At 42.4% G+C, this 17,254-nt stretch overlaps 1 protein-coding gene across 3 annotated transcripts in view; it reads left to right on the top strand.

Moving 5' to 3' along the window:
* Positions 1-17,254, top strand: part of CEP89 (centrosomal protein 89) — a 67,491-nt gene that overhangs the window by 940 nt on the left and 49,297 nt on the right. For all 3 annotated transcript variants that reach the window (XM_084905700.1, XM_084905699.1, XM_084905701.1), the window contains exons 2-4: positions 1,921-2,027; positions 9,479-9,637; positions 13,157-13,340. In XM_084905700.1, the coding sequence (XP_084761826.1) occupies positions 1,921-2,027; positions 9,479-9,637; positions 13,157-13,340 (450 nt within the window). The remainder of the gene's footprint in view (positions 1-1,920; positions 2,028-9,478; positions 9,638-13,156; positions 13,341-17,254) is intronic.

Here is a 17,254-nt window from a genome sequence, read left to right as displayed (position 1 = left end):
TTTTAAACCGAGGATAGAAAGCATGTCTGACTTGGCTACCTGTTCTCAGCCCCCGCACCTGCAGCGAGCATTTTAGACAGGCTGAGAAGCAGGGAAGGCATACTTGAGGCATATTTTTGCATTGCAGTTTGCTTGCTCAGAGTGGCATTGTTGAGTTCCTGCTCTGTGTCAGATACCCACAGTTAGTTGACAGCCTATGGCCACACCGTCTGGATAGACGAACCCTTAAATAATTCATCATAGAGAGTATGTATAGAGATGAGGAAGGGTAGCAAGAAGTGAATTTTGGTTCATTGGTAGGAACCAACAGCAGCTTATCAGCCACACTATACCATTAACCTGTCATCAAGAGATGGGGCTGCCCATGAGGGTCTTCCTGTGGGTTGAGATGGGTCCATCCTGTGTTTTAGAGGCTGAGGTCGGAGGACCACAGCGGGAAATGATTATAGAGGTACAGTGAGAAATGTTCAGCATATTATGGGAGATTCACTTTATTAAAAAAAAAAAAAAAAAAAGCAAAACTCATGAGGCCTTTTTGGAGATATATGGATTTCCTTTTTATTTTATTTTTTTCTCCTTGAGCATCTCCTTGGGGGGCGGGGGGGAGGAGGATGGGGGATGGGGGAGGAGGCAGATATTAAACTGTCAAATTGTGTGACCAGTGCGGGATGGTAGGTGCTACACAGTGCGGTAAACGGAGAATAGAGGAATATAGCAGACGCTGCTCTGGAATGCCTGTTCTTGGGGTTGGCATGCAAATGAAACTGAGGATTTGGGGGGATGCTGCAGGAGACATTTGGAAGGTCTCTCCATCCCTCCTGAAGGATGCCCCGACCCTGGCTTTCCCCTTGGTTGTACCTGTCTCCTCCCCATAGCTTATGCCTACCACTGCTTCATTAATCTTTCCAGGGGGCATTTTCAGTGGGTGCTCCCCACTGGGCCCCAGGATCACCTTAGTCTTGTTTCAAAACTCTTAAATGGAAACAATCCCCATTCTTAGTCCCAACCCATTGTTCTAGCCGCTCCCTCAGATGCCTCTGTGTTACAGCAAACTCGATACTCGTTATTTCCAGTCTGGAAATGAAGCCACTAATGTCTTGCTTCATTCCTTTGTTCATGCTGTTCCCTCTTCCTAGAATGCTTTTCTTCATATTTCCCGAATGTGAGAGCAGTGGCCATCTTTGAAGATCTAGTCTAAATTTCGCTGTGGTTTTCTCCAAGGGGCATAAGAGGCCCCCTTCCCTCCCTGGGCCACCTCAGCACTTTTTCTTTCTTTCCCCTGGCACGTTCCATAATTCCCTGTTACGTAGTAAGTATTTGCATGCTTTCCTCTGCACTCTCCCTCCTTGAGGATGACGGCAAGGTTTATTAATTGCTGTCATGGCGTTTTGCTTCTAGTAGGTGTGAATGAATGGCTGGTGCACAGAATGACTGGGATATTCTCAGAAACTTCTGAGAGACTCCCAGTTGCCTAAAGCAGATTCCCCTTACTTTTAATGTGTGTAGGAACTAGTTTTTGTTTTTCTGCATCATCAGAACTACCTAAAATGTACAGGCGTAAGTGCTGGAGTTCAGGGTTGATAAAAGATGGTTGCTGCTCCCAGGAAGCTTCTGTTCTGTAGGGGGTTGGCAAGTGATTGCCTGGGGTCACCGGAGGCAGTGCTATAAGACAAGTGGAGGTGCCTCGGGGCTCCCCTGGGGGTCAGGAAAGCTGCTCTGAGGGGGAAAGGTGAAAGGCCCCACTATAAATGCTCCCTGGGTGGCATGCCTGCCTGGCCAGTTGAGCGTGGGGAGGAGTGGGCCTCCTGGTGGGGCTAGGCCCCTGAACTGCCAGTGTCCCTTCTTAGGCCTAGGGAGGGGTGGTGGCAGGCCCCAAGTGATTCTTTACACAGTGACCTGTTCTGGGTTTTATTTGTGCAGAAACACATCATCCATGGCCTTCTACCTGCAGCCAGCATTGCTCCGAAGCCAGCTGTGCCCCGCACACCTCCTCCCCGCAGCCCCAACCCCTCTCCAGAGAGACCGAGGTGAGTTTCAGGTGAGCAGGCGCTGAGGTCACCCTTGTGCTCAGCCGCCAAGTGGTGGGTCCAACTGGCAAGATTACAAGTAGGGTGATTAGAATCATGTCCTTTGAAATATTTATCATGGCTCCATAATTTAATATGATTTCTCTGTGGGATAATGGCCTATCTCTTTCAGGTGTGGACTCCTCACATTTCGTAATTGAGTGCAGTTAGTATTTTTCAAAATATTAAAGCCCAAGTATTTCAGTTGATGGTATGTTAAAAGGAATTTTAATTGTGGACATAATTTTCTCTTTAAACATAAGTCGGCCTTTCAAACGAGCTGCTTTGTGGGAGGGAATGAGAAGCGGGCTCACTCCCCAGGGCCTGGGATTTCCCACGTCCTCCAGGGCTAACACGTCGGTTAGATGACTTTGTGTTATTCATCATCAAAACTAAGGCCCCTGCCTGTGCTCTCAAAGATTTTAGATACAGGAGAAAGTTGGAGTATTTTTTGTACATTAGATACCTGGATGCATGACTTGACTATTAACAATGAGAACAAATTTCATTCCAGGGTGATACCTTCTTCTAGTGTTCTTTGAAACTAGAATATTGTATGCCTCCTGATTAAAAAACACAAATATTTTTGGTGTTTGTTTTCTCCTTTAGTATAATCTTGATAATAAGAATAGCCACTTATTAGTACTTACTCTGTGTCAAGGAATCCAGTAAGTGCTCTAGAGTATTATCTCATCTCATCCTCTCAGTGACCCCATGAGAGAGGTCCTGTTGGCATCTCTCCGAGCTCCAGTGGTCAGCATTTGCCTGAAGTCTCACAGCTGGCGAGCAGTGGCATCGCTGCGCTGCACTTGGAGGTCTGTCCAGCTCCATTCAGTAGTGATATTATAACTTAAATGTTTCTGTAGCAGCAGCAGTAACGAGACAGGAAGCTTTACATCCCATTATAAAGCAGAAAAACAAAAGAACGGGTCATGCTGAAACCGGTTTGGCTCAGTGGATAAAGCGTTGGCCTGCAGACTGAAAGGTCCCAGGTTCGATTCCGATCAAGGGCATGTACCTTGGTTGCGGGCACATCCCCAGTGGGGGTGTGCAGGAGACAGCTGGTTGTCTCTCATTGATATTTCTAACTCTCTATCCCTCTCTCTTCCTCTCTATAAAAATCAATAAAATTTATTAAAAAAAAAAAAAAAAAAAGAACGGGTCATATCCTGCCAAGCATGCTATAGACTCATTAGAAAACTTCTAATAGTTTCTGTGATTTACAGAAATATATTCCCAGATTGTAATCTTTATAAACCCCAAATAAACAACATGCCTTTAGCAAACTTGGCATACTTCTAGATCTTTTTATTTAAAAAAAAATAACATTTAAATTAATATTTGATATTATTCCACTTCATGTGTAGTATAATAGTGTAAGAGTCTTTTGTTATTTACTTTGATTGCCTCCCTCCCATCCATTGTATTACTATTGTCATACATTTTAATTTTATCTATTATAAACTGCATAATATATTACTATTTTTGCTTTAGTTATCTTTTTTAAAAACAGTGTGTTTTTGGGGGGTATATTGGGCTATGATCAACTTTGTATTTAAAAAAATTTTTTTTAATTTATTTCAGAGAGGAAGAAGAGGGAGAGAGATAAAAACAGATCGAGCCCATAACCCGGGCATTTACCCTGACTGGGAATTGAACTATGACCTCCTTGTTCATAGGCCGATGCTCAACCCCTGAGCCACACTGCCTGGGCCATATTTAAAATTTATAATGGGTAAATTTTTGACATAGGTTTACACCTGTGAAACCATCAAGATAATAAATATCTATTATTCCTCAAAGTTGAATGTCCCTCTCTTTCACCTCCCATTCCCCTCACCAACCCATCCTCATCCCCATTCCCAGGCAACCACTGATCTGCTTTCTGTCACTATAGATTAGCCTGCATTTTCTTTTCTTTTTTCTTTCTTTTTTTAAATTTCAGATTTACTATTTCTTTTGTTTCTTTTTTATTTTTTTAAAATATATTCTATTGATTTTTTTACAGAGAGGAAAGGAGAGAGTCAGAAAGTTAGAAAGATTGATGAGAGAGAAACATTGATCAGCTGCCTCTTGCACACCCCCACTGGGGATGTGCCTGCAACCAAGGTGCATGCCCTTGACTGGAATCGAACCAGCCTGTGGACCCTTCAGTAGGCTGACGCTCTATCCACTGAGCCAAACTGGTCAGGGCTTTATTTTATTTTTTAATTTTTATTGATTTCAGAGAGAAAGGGAGAGGGAGAGAGAGATAGAAATATTAATGATGAGAGAGAATCACTGATTGGCTACCTTCTGCATGCTCCCTACTGGGGATCAAGCTTGCAACCTGGCATGTGCCCTTGACTTGAATCAAACCCAGGACCCTTCAGTCCGCAGGCTGATGCTCTATCCACTGAGCCAAACCAGGTAGTCTGCATTTTCTAGAATTTTATATAAACAGAATTACATAAAATAATTAAGCTGTCCTCTTTCATTCAGTATAATTATTTTGACATTCATCTATATAGTTGTGGAAATCAGTTAATTTGTCTTTTTTTATTGCTGAGTAGTAAATATTCCATTACATAAATACAGGCAGTCTTTGGGTTACATCGGATTTGACGTATGTCATTTCGTGGTTACGTCACCATCTCCCATTTATTTATAAAAAAACAAAGTTATTTCATTTTGACATATGTACATATGTGCTTTATGTTTTTTATTATTTATTTACCACAAATAAAGTCAGGAATTGTTATCTTTTTTTTAAACTTATTTCACTGTTTCACTTCATTACTGCTGTGTCTGTGCTCCCTGTGAGTGACGTAGGTGCTTATGTAGGTGGGTTCCGGCTTACAGCGAAAATTGTGTTTCATCGCACTGCACCCTACGAACAGATCTCCGACGTAACCTGCTGTGTGCCACAGTTTATTTATCTACCCACCTATTGATGGATATTTAGGTTGTTTCCAATTTGAGGTTACTAGAAATAAAGCTGCTATGAACATTTGCACACAAATCTTTGATTGGACTTATACTTTCATTTTTTTTTGGTAAATATCTAGAAATACCTGCTTCATGTACTAGTGTATTTAACTTACCAAGAAATTGCCAAACTACCTCCCAAAGTTGTGATTCCATTTATGTTCCCCCAGCAGTGTATAGTTCCAGATTCTTCACATCCTCAGCAACATTTGATTTGGTCGGTCTTGTGTGTGTGTGTGTGTGTGTGTGTGTGTGTGTGTATGTGTGTGTGTGTGTTGGGTTTTATAACTTTATTTGACATTAGCTATTAGTCTTATTCACATCTACTGTCTGTATAATTTTTTAAAGTGGTGACAGGTGCATAGGAAACAGTGTATACAGCTTGTTTGGCGAATCTTCATCTTCATTATGCTTTCTGGGCAGCCGTGCACTGATAAGGTATGGAGCAGTCCTTATTCCTCTGGCCCAGACAGCTTGGTGGAATCTAGAGTCCCTGTGCACATCTGGAGTTCCTCTCTCTTTTCTGGCAGATTTCTGGATCTCTTTGAATGCCTGAGGGGAACGTGTGCCAGGGAGCAATATCTCAAATGCTCCCTGTCTTGGCCAATCTTTTTATTTTTGGACATTCTAATAGGTGTGTAGTGGTATCTCATTGTGGTTTTATTTTGCATTTCTCTAATAACTAATGATATTGAGCAGGTGCTTATAGGCCATTTTTGTATCCTCTTTGATAAAGTATCTGTTCAAATCTTAGCCCACTTTTAAAAACTGAATTACTTGTGTTCCTGTTATTATATTTTGAGAATTCTTTAATTATTATGGATACAAGTTATTTATCAAATATGTGCTTTGGAAATATTTTCTTCCCATTTGTGGCTTATCTTTTTATTCTCTCAAAAGTATCTTTCAAGATGCAGATCTTAATTGTTATGAAGTTCAACTTGTCAGTTTCCTTCTTTTACAGATTACGATTTCAACATAATATCTCAGAAATCTTTGTCTAAGGTCACACAGATTTTCTTCCAGAAGCTTTATAGTTTTAGAATTTACATGTAGGTCTAATATCCATTTTGAGTTAATTTTTTTATGTGGAGAGAGGTATAGGCGGTATGGATTCAAGTTCCTTTTTCACATATGGGTAACTGTTTGTTCCAGCACAGGTTGAAGGCCATTATATTAGTTACCTATTGCTATGTAACAAATTACACCAAAACTTAGTGGCTTATGCCGGGACCGGTTTGGCTCAGTGGATAGAACGTCGGCCTGCGGAGGTTGAGGGCATGTACCTTGGTTGCGGGCACATCCCCAGTAGGGGGTGTGCAAGAGGCAGCTGATGGATGATTCTCTCTCATCGATGTTTCTAACTCTATCCCTCTCTCTTCCTCTCTGTGAAAAATCAATAAAATATATATTAAAAAAAAACCAAAAAAAAAACCTTAGTGGCTTAAAACATAAAACAATAGCAGTTTTTTAAATCTCATATCTCACTATGTTCTTTTTTTATTATTACTTTTTCCTCTTTGCATTCATTTTAGTTATTTTTTATTGTAATGCCTTCAGTTTTATGACTTTTCTGTAATCCCTATCCAGTATAATTTTCATCCACTGAAGTTCAAGCCTTTTTTATAACCTTCCATTTCTCTACTTAGCTTTTGAACATGTGGAATTCAGTTATAACTGTCTTAATGACTTTCTCTGCTAATTCTGACATATGTGTTCAGTTCTGACTGGATTTTTTTGGTTCTTCTTTTTATTAGGTTTTTTGTCTTTTTGCATGCCTGGCTATCTTTGATTATATACTAGACATTATTGTGAGTTTTATGTTATTAAGTACTAGATATTTTTATATACCTACTAGAGGCCCAGTGCATGACATTCATGCACTGGGGAAGAGGGAAGGTTCCCTCAGCCCGGCCTGTGGCCTGTGCCCTTTGGCAGTCCAAGACCCTCAGGGGATGTCCGACCAATGGCTTAGGCCTGTAAGAAGCAGTCAGACATCCTTAGACCTGCTGTGGTTGTGGGAGAGGCTCCCGCCACCACTGCTGCACTCGCCGGCCCTCAGCGTGGCTTTTGGCTGATCGCCCCTAACCCCTCTGCCTGCCTGCCTGATTGCCCATAACTGCTTGACTCCCAGTGAGTGTGCACTGACCACCAGGGGCAGCTCCTGTGTTGAGCATCTGCACTCTGGTAGGCAGTGCATGTCATTGCGACTGATAGTTCCCCATTTGGTTGATTTGCATATTATCATTTTATTATATAGGACTAGAGGCCCAGTGCACATAATTTGTGCACAGGGGTGAGGGGAACCCTCAGCCCAGCCTGCATCCACTCGCACTGTGGGACCCCGCAGGGGATGTCCAACTGCCAGTTTAGGCCTGATCCCTCTTACAATCCAGGACCACTGACTCATAACCACTGGCCTGCCTGCCTGCCTGCCTGTCTGATCTCCCCTAACCCCTTTGCCTGCCTGCCTGATCACCCTCAACCCCTCTGCCTGCCTGCCTGCCTGATTGCCCCTAACTGCTCACCTGCCTGCCTGATTGCCCCTAACCTCCTCTGCCTTGGCCCCCACGGCAGCTTCGTTCAGAAGGACGTCTGGAATGACGCCCAGAAGGTCATTTGGCTGTCCAATCTAATTAGCATATTATATTGTTTTTATTATAGATAAGTCTTCTTGAATTTTGTACTGGGATGCAATTAAGTTACCTTGAACCAGTTTGATCTTTTGGGTAGTGCCTTTGTGATTTGATAGGTGAGATCTAGGACTAATTATTCCCCACTACTGAGGCAAGACCTTTTGGAGTCCTTTTGGAATATTGTTCCCAACATCCCTTGAATTATAATTTTTTCCTGTCTGACTGTTGGGAATAGACACTGACCTCAACCATATGTAGGCATCTGGCACTGTTCCTCTAATCCTTAGGAATGGTTCTTCCCCCAGTCTTGGGTAATTTCCTTGCATGCATGCACTGAAGAGCATTTTTCTAAACCTCAGGGGGGACTTTCTTCAGATTTCCCGAGTTTTCTCTGTTCAGCTCTCTTCTTTCTGATACTCTGTCTTTCAAATTCTACCTGTTGTGGTGTTCCCAGAACCTCAGCTTTATCTATACAACTCAGGGAGTCTGCCTGACCCCACCTCAGTTTCTCCTTCCTTTGCAGTAAGTCTCTCTGGCAGTAAGCTGGGCCATTTGTTAAGTCTGTTATTTTGTTTTACTTTTTCAGATGGGAGGGTAAATCTATTATTCTATCTTTCCTATATTATGGTTTTGAATAATTTATATCTTCTTATACTTCCTTTTCCCCCTATCCTGTTCTTTTATCTATACCAGTGGTTGGGACACTGCGGCTCTGTTGACTAATGAGTTTGCCGACCACTTGTTAGGGGCTTAATCACAAGGAACAACAACCTGTAATTATTGGAATTGAGAGTCTAGCTCAGTGGTCCGCAAACTCATTATCCAATAGAGCGAGCCGCAGTTTGTTGACGACTGATCTATACTAATAAAAGGGTAATATGCTAATTAGACTGGTAGACCTTCCAGGAGACCTTCTGGACGTTCTTCTGGACAAAGCCATGGTGGTGGGGCCCCAGGTAGAGGCAATTAGGGGCCAAGAGGGGAGGGCGGTTGTGGGTGATCAGGCCAGGATGGGATGGCAGTTGTGGGTGATCAGGCCAGGATGGGATGGCAGTTGTGGGTGATCAGGCCAGGGGGGTGGGGGGGCGTTGGGGATGATTAGGCTGGCAGGGGGTTGGGGGGGCGTTAGGGATGATCAGGCCAGGGGAGTGGGGGGGGCGTTGGGGATGATCAGGCTGGCAGGGGGTAGGGAGTGGTAATTGGAGGTGAGCAGGCTGGCAGGGGGCCAGTTGGGGGTGAAAAGGCCGGCAGGGGGGTGCAGTAAGGGGTGATCAGGCTGACGGGGTAGGGGGAAGTTTGGGGCGAGCAGGCTGGCAGGCAGAGTGGTTAGGGGCAATCAGGCAGGCAGGTAGGCAGGCAGGCAGGTGAGCAGTTAGGAGCCAGCAGTCCCAGATTGTGGGATCAGGCCTAAACCAGCAGTCAGACATCCTCTGAGGGGTCCAACATTGGAGAGGGTGCAGGGACACCCGGACCCCCTGCATGAATTTCATGCACCAGGCCACTAGTTTTAATATAAAAACCATTTGAATATAGACTCCCTTGATTAGAGATCTAGTTTCATCTCCTATTAGCTTAGAAGTCTTGAGCAAGTCATTTAATTTACATGAAAAATGAAGGTGACAATAATATCTCTTCATAAAGTTGATGTGAGAATGAATTTAAGATTGTTTCATGGCACATAACAGACTGCAGGCTTGTGGTCAGTAGATATGCACTAAACATTGTAGAACAGATGGTGTGTTTTGATTAATATATGTATCCTGTTGTTTAACCTTTTCACCATCTCACTGGGATGCTTTTGTTCCATAGGTCTGCTCTGGCTGCGGTCATTCTAGCGACAACATTGACTGGCCGGACTATTGCCCTTCCTCAGCCACAACGGATATCCCAGTCTGAGAGTGACATGACCTGCCTTGAAAATGACAGTTTCATCATGCCCTATGCCACCACCTCAGAGCTGAGGCATCAGTAAGGACCCATCTCTGATTCTGCTTCCTCTGGGAGCAGAGGAGGAGCAGCGTGTGTGTGTGTGTGTGTGTGTGTGTGTGTGTGTGTGTGTGTGAGATTATGACTAGAGCTTAGTAGTGAGTTTTTTTGTTTTGTTTTGTTCTTTTTTTAAAATATATTTTTATTGATTTCAGAGACAAGAAGGGAAAGAGAGAGAATCATTGATTGGTTGCCTCCTGCACCACCCCTACTGGCGATTGATCCTGCAACTCAGGCATATGCCCTGACCCAGAATCGAGCCATGACCTCCTGGTTCATAGGTCAATTTTCAACCACCGAGCATTAGTGAGGTTTTCATCACCAATGTCAAAAGAACACTGTTCTGGGGTATTAATTTTTCTTGAGTTGTATCAGAGTATTCTCTGGAGTGGATCTTGTTAAATTATGGCTTGTAAATGCACTGGTGGTTTTCATGGCCACACAGAGCCAGTGAATTTAGTGCTGCTTTTAGACCTTAGTAGGATTCTCTGTGCCACAACCTAGATGGTGAGAGTTGTCACTCACTACTTGTCATGTATCTCTCCTCTGAACACTCATATTGATTTGACCGTTGTTGACATCTATACTATAACTTTTCTTCTTCTTTAATGTCATTTCCTCCATTGCTTGAGCTGGGTTAATGCAACATAGGCCTAGGGCAGTGGTCGGAAAACTCATTAGTCAACAGAGCCAAATATCAACAATACAACGATTGAAATTTCTTTTGAGAGCCAAATTTTTTAAACTTAAACTTCTCTAATGCCACTTCTTCAAAAAAGACTAGCTCAGGCCATGTTATTTTGTGGAAGAGCCACATTCAAGGGGCCAAAGAGCCACATGTGGCTCTCGAGCCGCAGTTTGCCGACCCCGGGTGTAGGGGGTCAGGAAGGTTTCCTCCTGCAGAAGAGTGTTGAGGAGAGCACAGAGGAATTTACAAGATTCAAGTGGGAATGGCTTGAGGGATGGGGGATGCTCAGTGTGGGGCTGGGATGAGCTTCCTAGACAGAGAAACAGGGAGCATGGCACATGTGAGCAACAGAAGGGAGATGTTTGTGGCTGGGAGAACCTGAGGAGCGGGCGGGGCCCAGTGTTCTGTTCTGAGGTTTGGTATCCTCCCTAGAAGCAGGAAGCACTTGGGGCTTTAAGGGCTTGAGGGATAGCGGAGGGGGATACACAACCAGATTTGCCCTTTATCTGTCATGTTTATTCAATTTTATTTTTGTTTGTATTTTTACATGCCAAATATTCTGTATGTTTCATGTAGTAAGATCTATCAGCCTTTTCTTTGTATTTTCTATCATTATTGTCAAATCTAGAAAGAACTTCCCTTTTATATACAGCATTATATATATGCTCATGTATTTCTTCCTAGGACATGTTTATATTTTTGTTTTTTACATTTTAATCTTGACTCCATTTTGAGATATTTGAATATAGCCTATTTTTTTCTTGCTAGCAATTATACTTTGGCAGATTAGAGCTAAATATGAGGACAAGATTCTAAAATGTATTGGGAAGAATAAGCAGCTAAGACCATCAAAAGAAACTGGGAAAGGACGAATATTGACCCCAAGGGTAGGCTGCATTAGCCCCATTATATATTTTTTGTTAATCCTCATCCAATGATATTTTTTCCATTGATTTTTAGAGAGAATAGAAGGGAGAGAAGGGACGGGGGAGAGAGAGAGAAACATTGATGTGAAAGAGACACATCGATTGGTTGACTATCACAGCGCAGGCACCCCGACTGGGGTAGGGATCGGGGATGGAACCTGCAACCCAGGTACGTGCCCTTGACTGGGAATCAAACCCGTGACCCTGTGGTGCATGGACCAACACTCTGACTGCTGAGCCATACCAGCCAGAGTTAGCTCCATTATATTTTAAAACCTATAGTGGAAGTTAGTAAAATAGAGGAGGACAGGTTCAGTGATAGAGCGGTGTTCATGAGCACCTGACGTGAACCTAGTGTTGGCAAGCGTATTAATCTCTATTAAAGGCAGCCGCACAGATCAAATGGAAAGGAAAGGATTCAACAATAAATTGATTAGCAATTTTTTTGGAAAAATCAGCTTTGAGCCTTGCCTAATTCCAAAACAAATTTCTATTGAATGAAAGTATTGATTTGCATATATACATAAATGAGACTATTAAATCTTATATCCAACCTTATCAAAACTGCTATTTACTCCTACATTAAGAATCTAGATGGTTAAAAGAAAGTCTTAAAAAATTATCTGTATGTTAAAAAAATTAATAGAATAGGAAAAATATTTGCAGTAAATATGAAGTCAGGCTTTTAATTTTAGAAGAAAAGAAAGTTAATTTCAAATTAGAATGGACATATTAGAAGCAAAATAAATAAATGGAGAAAGGACATGAATAGACAATTCACACTAGAGGAAATAAGGCTTACACACAGATATGGAAAAATATCTAGTCTCGATAAGATGCAAATTTATATTGTGAGATTTAATTCCTTTTGGCAAGTTTTATAATATTATTATCAATGTAGTCACAGGTTGGAAAATTATTTATTTTTTTAAAATATATTTTATTGATTTTTACAGAGAGGAAGGGAGAGTGATAGAGAGCCAGAAATGTCGATGAGAGAGAAACATCGACCAGCCGCCTCTTGCACACCCTGATGTGCCTGCAGCCAACGTACATGCCCTTGACCGGAATCGAACCCGGGACCTTTCAGTCCGCAGACCGACACTCTACCACTGAGCCAAACCGGTTTCAGCTGGAAAATTATTTTAAAAATAATCTTCTGTGGTATGCTTGTAGACCCACAAAATGTTTATACCATTGACTCAGCAGTTTGCCATCTGGTTTGTGTTATAGGATTAATCCTAAAAACAGAAGAGATTATTTGCACGTAGATGTCCATTTCAGGGTTATTTATAGCACTGAAAATTGGAAGGGAGAAACCAGGTAAGGGAAATGGCTGACTAAACTGGTGTAACTACTTAAGTCTTTACCTTATAGCATTTTGACTTTAAAAACTTGTTAACAATGAAGCAGATTGTATTGTATGCAGTGTTAAGTATAAGAACCTAGGTAAAAAACTAGAAAGAAATTTTAAAAGAGTGTGCAGAGAGCCCGCTGGTGTGGCTTAGTGGTTGAGCGTTGACCCATGCACCCATGGTTACCTGTTGGATTCCCAGGCAAGGTACATGCCCAGGTTGCAGGCTAGATCCCAAGCAGGGGGCATCCAAGAGGCAGCTGATCAATGTTGATGTTTCTCGCTCATTAATGTTTCAATCTCTTTCTCTCCCTTCCTCTCTCTAAAGATCAATAAGAACACATTTTATAAAAAGTATGTAGAGAGATGGGATAGTGGATGACTTAATCCTTTAGTTTCTATATCTTTTGTAAAAGTAGTTATAATACTTTCAAGGTGGGGGCTCAGAGGCAGTGTATTTAACACGTGTATATGTACCAGTGCGAAGTAAGTGGCGGCTTTAGTTAGTTACTTTTCACTTTACTGTAATGCAGACCGAACTGGCAGAGGGAGACAGGGAGAACGTCTTTGCCATCCTTTGAAATGCTGGTCTACAGGGAAGAAGAGGACACTGCCTCGCACCTGTCATCTAGCGACAAGGAGTCCTCGGAAGTCAGTGCTCATAAGGAAGAGGGAAGAGCTGGTGATGCTGTGTACACCGTTCCACACGGAAATCAGGTATTTGTCACATTCCGGAATTCCGTCTGCACCTCGACATTAACTTACAGTAAATGTGTATGTGTTTTCTTTTCTCCCTTTTACCTTTGATAGCTTTTGTTCTGGGGCTTATTATTTTTTTTTTTTTAATGTGTCTAGTCTTGTTTTTTATCTGGTTAGGCTAAAATTTAAAACTTTTCCTTTAGCTTTCAAAAACAAACATCAACATTTTCAGTGTAGATTTTCTTCCGATGCTGAGCAATCCTGTTCTTGTCCTAGACCCCAAAGGCTGCTTTTCTATCACCTTTCCCAGGTCAGTGTCATAGTTGCAACCTTTCTTCAAGTTCACGCCTGACAAAAGGAGTATCGTCATTTACCTCCATAGTAGCCGCTGCTGTTTGAGTGGCTACCGTGAGTCTCCACTTCAGGCTCTTCCATGTATTTACCTCCCAGTGTCTTGGTGCGGTGGGCTCCATGTTTGCACCTGTCACAGGTGACAGCAGAGGTACTGCCTGACAGCACTGTAATTTCTTTTTTCCTTTCTCATTTTCACCTGCATTATAACGTGTTAGAATGGTAACTACAAATAAAGACTGGCAGGTTCAAAGTATATTCATATTGATTAATTATATTGATTACCCACAACTATATTGAATCATATTTTTTTAAATAGATATTTTATTGATTTCAGAGAGGAAGGGCAAAGGACAAAGAGATAGAAATATCAATGATGAGAGGGAATCATTGATTGGTCGCCTCCTGGATGCCTCCTGCTGATTGCAATTGAGAGGTTTCATACTAACCTTTGCATTGTTCTGGCAGATGGCATAAATGAAAGGCCGCTAAACGAAAGGGATTTCAATTTCCCATAGTCTCACAATGATTTTTTTCCAGCTTCCTGGGAGCTGATAGACAGTAGGTGAGGAAGACGCATTGACCTTTTCTTCACTAATATTTTCTTCATTAATATATGCTAGGCAGCTTCCATGTACCATTTCAAATATGTTTTTTTAAATTGGTTTTTAGAGAGAGAGAAAGGGAGGGAGAGAGAATCATCGATTAGCTGCTTCCTGCACGCTCCCTACTGGGGATGAAACCCACAACCTGAGCATATGCCTTGACCAGGAATCAAACTAGCAACCTATTGGTACATGGGTTGATGCTTAACCACTGAGCAACACTGGCCGGGCAACATGTACAATTTCATTTACTTCACACCCTTGGGGGTAAGTGTGTGAAGAAACAGGATAAATGACTTGCCCAAGGTTCACCAACCACCCATCCAGTTGCAGAGGCAGGATTCAGACTAAGGTGAGCAATTTCCCCTATTAACAATTAAAATTGGTGTTTATAGTCCTTGTGCCTATCAAGAATATTTCTTAGACATAAAGTTATTTAAAAAAAAAACAACAGGCCAAATATTCATAAGTTTATTATATGATTAAAATATATATCTTCGACCCTAGCTGGTTTGTCTCAGCTGATAGAGAGTTGGCCCGCAGACTGAAAAGTACTGGTTTCAGTTCTGGTCAAAATGAGTCATAAAATGCTATATATTCACTCATTTGTGCATTTGTTTACCCACCACCTGTTAACAAACCCATATTTGAGAGTTGCCATAAGCTTGGATGGAGATGCAGAGCAGAACTATTCATGGAAGGGTAAACCAGTTCTTTCTAGAAAATTCTGGAGGCCAAGGGCATTCTTTTCCTGTTGTTGTTAAGGATTATGAATGTCCCCTGTTTCCAAGGTTTAAATTTCTTTTTAATTTTCTTTTTGTCACAAAGGTAATACATGAGTACACATTCTTACAAAAACTTCTGATATTCACATAAAGCAAAAGCCACCCTGAAGCCCTGCTCTTACTATTGCTGTCCTCCTCTGCCTAAAAGGAGCTTCTTTGGTCAGTTTGATGTTTGTATCAGTTTTAATTTTTAATCCTCATCTGAAAATATGTTTCTGTTGACTTTTAAATATTTTTAGAGAGAAACTTTGATGTGAGAAACATCGATTGGCCTTAGCCAGTTTGGCTCAGTGGACTGAAGAGTCCCAAGTTTGATTCCGGTCAAGGGCACATACCTGGGTTGTGGGCTCTATCCCTAGTGGGAGGCATGCAGGAGACAGCCGATCAATGATTCACTCTTATTGATGTTTCTATCTCTCTCTCTCTTCCTCTCTGAAATCAATTTTAAAAAATTAAAAAAAAGAAAATAAGAAACATTGATTGCTTGCCTCCCATATGTGCTCTGACCAGGAATCGAACCAACAACCCTTTGATGCAAGGGCTGTCACTCCTGCACACCCACATTGGGGATCGAACCTGAAACTCAGGCTTGTGCCCCGACCTGAGTCTAACTATGACCTCCAGTCAACCACTGAGCTATGCCAGCCGCCAGGATAAATTAAAGCTTTTAAATTGGAATGTTGTTTTGAATATTGTAACAGTCCTCTGGTCTATTTATTTCTTTTTCTTTTAAATGTATTTTTATTGATTTCAGAGAGGGAGAGAAAGGGAGAGAGAGATGGAAACATCAATGACAGGAGAGAATCATTGATTGCTATCTCCTGCAGCCCCCGTCCCTGCTGATGATTCAGCCCACACCTGGGCAGGTGCCTTGATTGGGAACCGAACCCACAACCTCCTGCTTCATAGTTCGACGCTCAACCACTGAGCTATACTAATCATGCCTTTGGTTTATTTATTGATGTATTAATATACACAAAATATACATAAATCATAAGTGTACAGCTCAGTGAATTTTTATAAAGTAGCCACCACCCAGATTTTTAAAAAAAGAACATTATTAGTACCCCAGAAGTCCCTCTTTTGTGACAGAGAAAGGTCACTACTTCCCCCAGAGGTAAGCACTGCCCTAACCTCCAAGAGCAGATTAGATTTCAGAAAATAACATTAGATTAGGTTTGCCTATTCTGAAAATTCTGTGAACTTAATCACATAGTAGGTATTCTTTTCTTTTTTTTTTTTTTTTTTTAGTCTTCAGTTATTATGCATGCAGTGATTGGTTCATTCCTATTGCTGCATAATATTGCATTATGTGGAGAGAAACCAAGATGGCGGCATAGGTTAGACACCTGAATGCAGCCTACCACAACAATTTTGAATTTAGAACTGGAAAACAGGGGAAACATCGCCCTGAAGGGCCAGACGGCTGGCTGAGAGGAGGCTCTACCATCCCAGAAGAAGAGAGAAGGCACACTGAGCCTCAAGAACTGTGAAGGTGTGGAGACCTGTGCCTGCGAAAAGGTGGCCGCCTGAGTTCACTGCTGGCTTACTCGCAGCACATGCGGAGAGGGCGGGCTGAGCTCGCTGCTGGCTTACTACAGGCACGCAGAGAGGGCAGACAGGTAATATGGCTGGCTTTCTTATTCAGGAGGAAAACAGAACCACCCTATTGCTCTGATAGACGGCCCCAGTCAGGGAGAGGCCAGACTGTCAGGCAGTGGGCAGAGATCTCTTGGAGGTGTGTGAAGCCAGCAGCCAGTACTGCAGGACTCAAGGAAGAGGTGACGGGAAACCAAAGCTTGTCTGCACCAACCCGAGACTCCGCCCCATCCAAGCTGAGCACAAAAGCCCTCCCAGAGGCTGGCTTTCTCGTTCGCCACGAATAGGACTTTCCTGAGGAGGGACGAATCCAAAGCTTGTCTGCACCTATACCAAAGAGGTGCACGCGCCTGCAACCAATCTTGCGGGACTCACCAAAGCTTGTCTGCGCCACCCCAAGACTCTTCCCAATCCAAGTGGAGTACAGAAGCCCTCCTAGCTGAGACACTGCTGATCCTCACAGCCAATTGGCTTGGAGATCAACGTTTCCCAGTAATACCAACAACAAGCAAGGCTTAACAACAAGACTGCACACATAGCCCACAAAGGGCTACACCAAGACTGTCCACCTCAGGTAACTGGGAAGGCTGTG

This window comes from Pipistrellus hanaki (assembly GCF_964339955.1).
Source record: "Pipistrellus hanaki genome assembly, chromosome: 15".
Classification (NCBI taxonomy): domain Eukaryota; kingdom Metazoa; phylum Chordata; class Mammalia; order Chiroptera; family Vespertilionidae; genus Pipistrellus; species Pipistrellus hanaki.
Note: the sequence above shows the minus strand (reverse complement) of the source record. Positions and strands in the feature narration are given on the sequence as shown.